This window comes from Arachis hypogaea, chromosome 19, assembly GCF_003086295.3.
Source record: "Arachis hypogaea cultivar Tifrunner chromosome 19, arahy.Tifrunner.gnm2.J5K5, whole genome shotgun sequence".
NCBI classification, from domain to species: domain Eukaryota; kingdom Viridiplantae; phylum Streptophyta; class Magnoliopsida; order Fabales; family Fabaceae; genus Arachis; species Arachis hypogaea.
The window spans coordinates 7,310,898-7,318,718 of record NC_092054.1 but is presented as its reverse complement, the minus strand read 5'-3'; the positions used below and the strand labels follow the sequence as shown (position 1 = coordinate 7,318,718).

Sequence of the window (7,821 nt, the reverse complement as noted above, 5' to 3'; positions counted from 1 at the left end):
ATCCAATCCGACAAAAAAAAAATGCTGCGGATATTATATCCGATTCGATCCAACGAGAATTGTGTGGATCGGATCGAATTTTCGACCATATCCGATCCGATCCAATTCGCGTACACCCCTAAAAAGATGGATTCAAAAGAAATATACACAAAACATGATACAAACATAAATTTTCTGTAACATATGTATGCATACCAATAAGGTTAAGTTATGGAGAGAGAGAATTATTCTACAATGACAAGCAGCAAATTCAATTATGATTTTATTAATGGTAATTATAGTTTATGATCGTAAAGATCAAGAGCTAGCAATATAATGCCGCTTCATACATTTTCTAAGAAGTAATAATAATATTACCACAAGATGAAGAAATTAGATAACAATATCATTATTTGATATCAATTTAATTAGCACCCTTCATCTTCTTAATTATTTTAGCAACTATGTAAATATGTATCTAATTTAACTTAATGACGAACTGGCAGTGCCTTAGGCAAAGGTTGATAAGTAGTAGTGTCCATTATTGGAATTGATCCCAACTTGCAATCAATTGAGATTTTCGGAGTAGAATTGTTATTAATTTTGTTCCCTTCAATTTCTTTGTTGATAATATGAACCAAAACATTTTCAAGCTCTTCCCCATCTTTCCATCCATGAACCTCTGCCTTAATCTTGTTGGAATCTTTGGAGACTAAATCACTTAAAGGAAAGTCTTTTCTTGGCATCAAATAGTCACTTTCTTTGAGCTTCAAACTAGGGCAAAAATCTCCATTTCCATCTCCAAGGTAGATGAATTTCTTCTTTCCTTCTGTTGAAAGCAAATTTTGGATCCTTTCTATGATCACTCCCTAAATATCATTACACAATTTATTCAAAAAAGAAAAGAGAGTTAGTATATGAGAAAAGTTTCACAGAATATATAGTTATTGAATATATGTAATTGTTTATAATTTTAGTTTTGATGTACTGATATTGTAAAGTATTTTACACAATCGTACAATTATATCCGTTTTCTTATGATCATTCACGGTTAATGTAGAAAATAGTTAATTTTTCTAATGTAACGTTACATAATTAGATGCACACACGTGTAAAATTATTTTACACTGACATTGCATCAAAATTAAATTCATTGTTTATTAGAATTTTTTTAGTGTATACTTTTTTTTTTAAACATATATATTTTTCCCTTTATTTTATTGGTAGTTTGTCCGAACATGGATTATGACACATCAAGGAAGCCCTAAAAGTATATAAGTGAGGTCAATAATAAAAAGTGTCACAATAATTAATTGTATTAATCCAATATTTTTCAAAAGTGTAATTGACCAAAAAGCGATTGCCCAAAAGCATCCTCCATTAATGTTCATTATTCATTATTAACCAAATATATAGATCCGTAAATTAATTTATACTGCCAATGAGTACTGCACTTAAGATATCAATTAAGAAAAAAAAACATTTAATGAATTAAAACTTTTACAAAACAGTTTTTTTTCTTCATTTAAAGTTAAAATTTTTCAAGTTTTGGTAATTTTGATAAAGCACTTATAAAATCTAATATATTTCCTGCATGGCAATGAAAAAATAAATTATATCTTTAAATTGGAGCTAATTAATAATGCAATTCATGCCTTGCACATGTTTGGTGGACAAAGACTGCATCCATGAGAAGATTTCATATAATCATGGAAAGGTGAAATTCTGAGCCTCCCTTCTTCATTAACATAGCTAGGGTTTGCAATGATCTCTGAGAAACAATTCCTCACTCCATGATGCTTTAGAATTGTCTCAATAAAGAACATATTTGCATCACTCACAATCTTCAAATCACATCTGAACACAATTATACGTATATATATCATCCTTAGGCATATGTATGTAGTACATTCATCATAAGGTCAAAGGATATGTTTGTTAATATGGAAAAAGGAACAAATTAATTTAAAAAGGTGAATGAAAATTCATATAAAACCCATTTATATATGATACTCAATTATCATTTTAAATTGTTCTCTCCTCCATTTCTTCACCTTTCTTAATACAATTATAGCAAGTCAATTTAGATTATATTAATTTTTTATTTTAAAAAATTAACTGATATTAACTGAAAATATTACCTCTCTAATTAAATTCTATCATACATAATATCGGTCACATAATCTAAAAAAATGAGTAATGCACCCTTAATATTATAAGATATATATATAGTGATTATTCGAATTTTGTCTTACGCATGCAACAACCCATCGACCAGCAACAAACTCTTAAATAAAGTTTTGATCCGCTATGGATTAATCATTGACCAGCCGAAATAGGGGATGATACCGTGAAAAAAAAAATATAGTGATTACTGAAAGAGAAAGTGTTACCCAAGGGAATAAGCTGCCTCAATAGCATGCACAATGCGGGGATTCAATGGAGTTCGCTTCAAAATTTCTACAATTTCTTCAATTGTTTTACCTTCTGAATGAAGCTCACCCATCATCCTATCCTGCATATATTATATAGTTTTAGGAGACTAAACATGAGAAAAAATCATATTGTACATATATCATAATAGTTTTGTGTTTATATATCAAAGAAAGAAATTAAAAACCATGAGAGGGTTCCAAAGCGTGGTGGGAAGAAGCTCATAGAATTTTTCAGTAAAACCAGTCTCATCAAGCACCCAATTATCACTATCACACTCAATGATTGTTGAGTCGAAATCAAAAACCACAACAATCCCAGCCATAATAACGCAATAATAATGTTAAGTTTCTATATGTGTTGTTTCATAGACCATTAGAGAGGTATTTATAGGAAAAGAAGGTGCATGCTTGCACGTATGAATAAAATAGTAGTAAGTGACTTTAATCCAAATATATTCTATTATTGTAGTTAGTGAGATATAAAAAGTAGAACTCACTTTTTTTCTCCATTTTTTTTTCCTTTTAATTTATTAATTTTATTGGGACAAGCAAGTTAATGTTTAGAAGATGAGTGCCACAATCATCCATTTCTAATAATTATCCAATACAATTGAAATAGTTCAAACATTTATATATCATGGAATTAAAATTAATTATAATTTTTATGTTTAGGGGTAAATATGGAATTGGAAATAGAAATTCACATATCATCAACTGTATAGAATTGAAAAATAACTAAAATGAGTTCTTTCTAAATTTTAACATATGTGATTCTGTTTTTTTATGTTATCTATATATTATAAAAGAAATAAATTATTATATGGTATAAAGTTTTAATTTTAATTTATCATTAAAAGAATACCATAATATGCCTTTTTTTTATAACGTTATGCTATTTTGATGAATTTAAATTTAATAATTAATACATACTAACAATCATATTAGAAGCCAATGAGTAATAGTTCAAATGACATAGTCTTCCCATACTCAATTAAGAGGTTGCGGGTTTGAGTCTCCTATCTTTGGTAAAAAAAAAAAAAAAAACAATCGTATTAGAAAAAAAAAAAAGTTATGCTATCATTCAATTATATTGATTCTAGTATATATATTTAGTTATTTACATATTGTACCACAATGACCACCCAAATAATTTTTCATTATTAAAACAAATATGTTAATTAAAATCCCACACTGAAAAGTTCTTCCTTGGCATCATGAAATCTCTCTCTTTAAGCCTCAAGCTTGGGCAATAGTCACCACTACCAAGATGTATGATCCTCTTGTTCTCATCACCATTGTTGGATAGTGAATCTTGTATACTCTCTATGATTAAACCCTGAACTGATTGAAAAACATTATTTAATTTGAATTTTTACACATACTACTTGAATATGAAAGTTTTAGAACCTCAGATCTTAATTCATAGATCTTCATAACCAAGTTAAAAATCATACAATGTGCAGGAAACATGTACTATGATTTTACCAAGCTTTAGAAAATTAATGCAATCACTGATCTTTATAAAGGAACATTTTTATAGTACGTCCAATTCGGTCAACAGATTAGCATTTTACCACATTCAAAATCCATAAGATCTGTCCACAAAACTCAAATACAACTCTCAATGATCAATCTCCTTTAGATAATGTCTGTCAGAAAGATTTGCATCAGAAACAAAAATAAAAATTCAAGAAAGGAAAAATCTAAACAAAACTAACGAGTCTTGGCTATAATGGGCTCAAAAATGAGCTTAGCTTCATTAAGATGCTCCACAAACACATGAGTTTCTATGTTCTCCTTGTTACCATCATCAAGCAGAGTTCTAGCCTTATCAATTGCAGAATTTAGCTTCTTCTTATCCGCAGGACAGAGCTTAGAACCGATTAAGGCTTTCTCCATGTCATAGACATAATCATCCAAAGCATTCATTGCTTTAACCTTCTTAAGAAACTTGTCATCTTCAACCTTGTATCTCTTAGCTTCCTTAATTAGCCTTTTGATTTCTTCCTGCGACAATCTTCCTTCATCATTTGTTATGGTAATCTGGTTTTTATTGCCAGTGGTCTTTTCCTTAGAAGTTACACATAGGATGCCGTCGGCATCTAAATCGAAGCATATCGATACAGGATGGCCTTTAGGAGCAGGCGGGATGCCATGAAATGTGTATAGACCGAGCAAGTTGTTATCGCTGGCTCTTGTCCTCTCACCTTCATAAATTTCTTGCAGCACACTCAATTGGTTATCTACAACCGTGAAGAGATTTCGTGATTTCTTTACTGGAATGTTAGTATTCCTTGGAATCACAACAGTCATTACATCTCCTCTTGTCCGTACACCAAGAGACAGAGGAGTAACATCCTGCAGCACCAAATTTGGGGCACTACTCTTAGTGCCTCCACTCAACAAAGCAGCCTTAACAGCCGCGCCATAAGCAACAGCTTCATCGGGATTGATGCTCTTACAGAGTTCCTTTCCCTTGAAAAATTCTTGCAGCAACTCCTGCACTTTGGGTATCCTAGATGAGCCACCAACAAGAACTACATCATGTACACTTGCCTTGTCCACATTTGAATCAGTGATGCATCGATCTACCGTTTCCAAGCACTCTCGGAAGAGGTCCATATTAAGTTCTTCGAATCTAGCACGAGTGATTGACGAACAGAAGTCGATTCCTTCAAAGAAAGCATCTAACTCAATTGTGGCAGTAGTGGCGTATGATAAAGTCCTCTTCGCCTTCTCACAAGCAGTTCTAAGTCTCCTTAAGGCTCTAGGATTGCCACTAATGTCAACCTTGTTCTTTCTTTTGAATTCCTTAACAAAGTAAGTAACTATTCTGCTATCAAAATCCTCTCCACCAAGGTGAGTGTTTCCGGCAGTAGCCTTAACTTGGAAGACTTTACCCTTAATGGTAAGGAGAGATACATCAAAAGTACCACCACCAAGATCAAAGATGAAGATATTTCGCTTTCCAGCGCAATCGGATCTTTTGTCAAGTCCATATGCAATAGCAGCAGCCGTTGGCTCACTAATTATTCGCATCACATTGAGACCTGCAATGGCGCCAGCATCTCTGGTAGCTTTGCGCTGAGAGTCATTGAAATAAGCAGGCACTGTAATAACGGCGTCACAAACAGGTGACTCTAAGTACGCCTCCGCAATCTCTCGCATCTTAGTGAGAACCATAGATGAAATTTCTTCCGCAGAAAAGTGCATCTCCTTATCCTTGTATGTAACAACAATCATTGGTTTATCATCAATACCAGCAGTGACCTTAAACGGCCACATCAGGATATCATTCTTCACAATTGGATCACTATATTTTCTACCAATCAATCTCTTGACATCTGAAGAACAAAAGGAAATTAAATACAAGAAATCTTTAATCCTTTGAAGCCACCTATAAAATTCCGTATAGTTTAGTGCTATATATGTCAAATTTTGAATGAATTTACAGCAGAAAAATGTCACAGAACTATTAAAATTTATTATTTTTGTTTAATAATTAGTCATCAAATTTTAAAGTATATTATTAGATTACTAGAGATTAATAATTAAAAATAATAAAAAAATAATAAACTCCAACGACATTCTAATTTTTATTTTAGGAAACAAATTCTTCTATAATATGTACTAATACTATATTTTCAATAAAGTCGAGAAAAGCCAATTTTTAGTAGTCAATTTCTGCAGCTAAAATTCTTTTAAATAAATTTTTAATTTTATATTTACAGTTTTCTTATTCATATCCTTTTTCTTCCATCTAACGTCACTCTTAACTAAATCACCACAATTTCATCTAACGTCCTAAATTAAACTTTAAATCCTTTGAAGGATAATGGTTGACGACCGATTGCTGTACATTTTCTTTTCAATAAGACTCTAACTTCACTTTCACCAAACAGTGAAGATGGATGGAGCATAACAAACCAGCAAAAACACAGATTACAGCAAAACAAAAGAAAAGAAAACAAGAATAAGAAGTAAAAGTCAAAGACAACGTGGAGTTTCTTACGTTATTTTCTTTTTAATGTATCTAAAGATACAAAGAGATAAATAGTGTAATTTATAAAGGAAGAAAAAAACACATTCACAGATTGAAAGTAAGAAGTAAGAAGATTCTTATTACTGTACCGAAGACAGTGTTAGTTGGGTTAGCGGCAGCCTGGTTCTTAGCAGCATCTCCAATAAACCTCTGATTGGCAGTAAAAGCAACGTAGGAGGGTGTTGTTCTGTTGCCCTGGTCATTATGAATGATCTCCACGCGACAATGTTGCTCCTGCCATACGGCAACACACGAGTATGTTGTGCCAAGGTCGATTCCCACTGCATGTCCTTTGTACTTTCTTGCCATCGTCCTTGCCTCCTTGGATTCACAACAAGCTAATCGGAATAATGAAATCTTCTTAAACAAATCCATCCACAATCCCCACTCGCTGCATGAATAAGGAGAAATGCGAATAACGTGAACAATGTTCAAGCCCATTAACAAAAATTATATCTAATTAATTCAAAATTTAAATTTTAAAATTTAAATTAACTTTTTTTATAATTTATTATTTAAGTTGTTAAAAAAAATATTGTTCCCTATATTTTCTCATATACTTTCTCATCCACCTAATAGTAGGATTTGCAATTTAAAAGCCTTTTTTTTTTGGGTATTTGTTAAGTCATGGTTTAATCACGACATAATTAATTCTTCTATATGACTTAATTATCTTTATCACTTTCGCCGTTTCCGGACTTTAATCGAAAGTAAATATACTAATTTTTTTTATGATTTATATATGTTGTACCCTAAATGATAATCTTTGTTTAGTGAAAAAAATTTTAAATATTAATGTAAAATAAATACATTAAAAAATTAAATTTTTTATATTTTTAATATTTTTTTTTTATTTTTACACTTGATGACAATTAAATATACATTGCTATCCCTACCTACGCTCACCCTTATCTAGGGCTGGAAGTGAGTCGAGCTGAGCTAGACCAAGCTCAAGTTCGGCTCACAAAAATTAAGCTTGGCTCACGGCTCGACTCATTAACAATCAAGCTTATTTCTTAAGCTCAAGCTTGACTCACTAAAAACTCACGAGTTGGCTCGAGCTCACAAGCGGGCTCAAATAAGAGAAATATAAATACCTAATCTATAATTCTATATCAATAAATTATAACTTATATATTTTAAAAAATATTTGAAAAGATCAATTTTATATATTATTTATCTATCAATAAATTATAAATTTTTTATTTATGTCCTATATTAAAATTATATGTAAAAAATAAATATAAATATTAAATAACTAAGATATATATATGTGTGTGTGTGTGTGTATATAATTGAGCCAGCTCACGAACTAATGAGTTGAGCTTATCCAAGCTCAAACTCGGCTCATTTAATTTATGAGCT

General features: G+C 31.3%; 2 protein-coding genes across 2 annotated transcripts; both read right to left on the bottom strand.

Moving 5' to 3' along the window:
- Nucleotides 1-235: 235 nt before the first annotated feature.
- On the bottom strand, nucleotides 236-2,815 carry LOC112776456 (inorganic pyrophosphatase 2). Its single transcript, XM_025820622.3, has 4 exons — nucleotides 2,600-2,815; nucleotides 2,373-2,494; nucleotides 1,635-1,836; nucleotides 236-848 (listed from the first exon to the last, which is right to left on the bottom strand). Exons 1-4 carry the CDS (start codon nucleotides 2,735-2,737, stop codon nucleotides 468-470), a joined length of 843 nt encoding a protein of 280 aa, XP_025676407.1. The 5' UTR covers nucleotides 2,738-2,815; the 3' UTR covers nucleotides 236-467.
- Nucleotides 2,816-4,027: 1,212 nt separating this feature from the next.
- Nucleotides 4,028-6,765, bottom strand: LOC112776455 (heat shock cognate 70 kDa protein-like). The gene is made up of 2 exons (XM_025820621.3): nucleotides 6,546-6,765; nucleotides 4,028-5,758 (listed from the first exon to the last, which is right to left on the bottom strand). Exons 1-2 carry the CDS (start codon nucleotides 6,763-6,765, stop codon nucleotides 4,128-4,130), a joined length of 1,851 nt encoding a protein of 616 aa, XP_025676406.1. The 3' UTR covers nucleotides 4,028-4,127.
- Between the last annotated feature and the right edge of the window lie 1,056 nt (nucleotides 6,766-7,821).

Coding starts and splice junctions, on each gene's coding strand:
- LOC112776456 (XM_025820622.3), bottom strand. CDS start 2,737: ATGGCTGGGATTGTTGTGGTTTTTGATTTCGACTCAACAATCATTGAG. Junction 2,495..2,599: donor CGCTTTGGAACCCTCTCATG/GTTTTTAATTTC, acceptor TAATATATGCAG/GATAGGATGATGGGTGAGCT. Junction 1,837..2,372: donor GAGGCAGCTTATTCCCTTGG/GTAACACTTTCT, acceptor AATTGTGTTCAG/ATGTGATTTGAAGATTGTGA.
- LOC112776455 (XM_025820621.3), bottom strand. CDS start 6,765: ATGGCAAGAAAGTACAAAGGACATGCAGTGGGAATCGACCTTGGCACA. Junction 5,759..6,545: donor CCCAACTAACACTGTCTTCG/GTACAGTAATAA, acceptor TTTGTTCTTCAG/ATGTCAAGAGATTGATTGGT.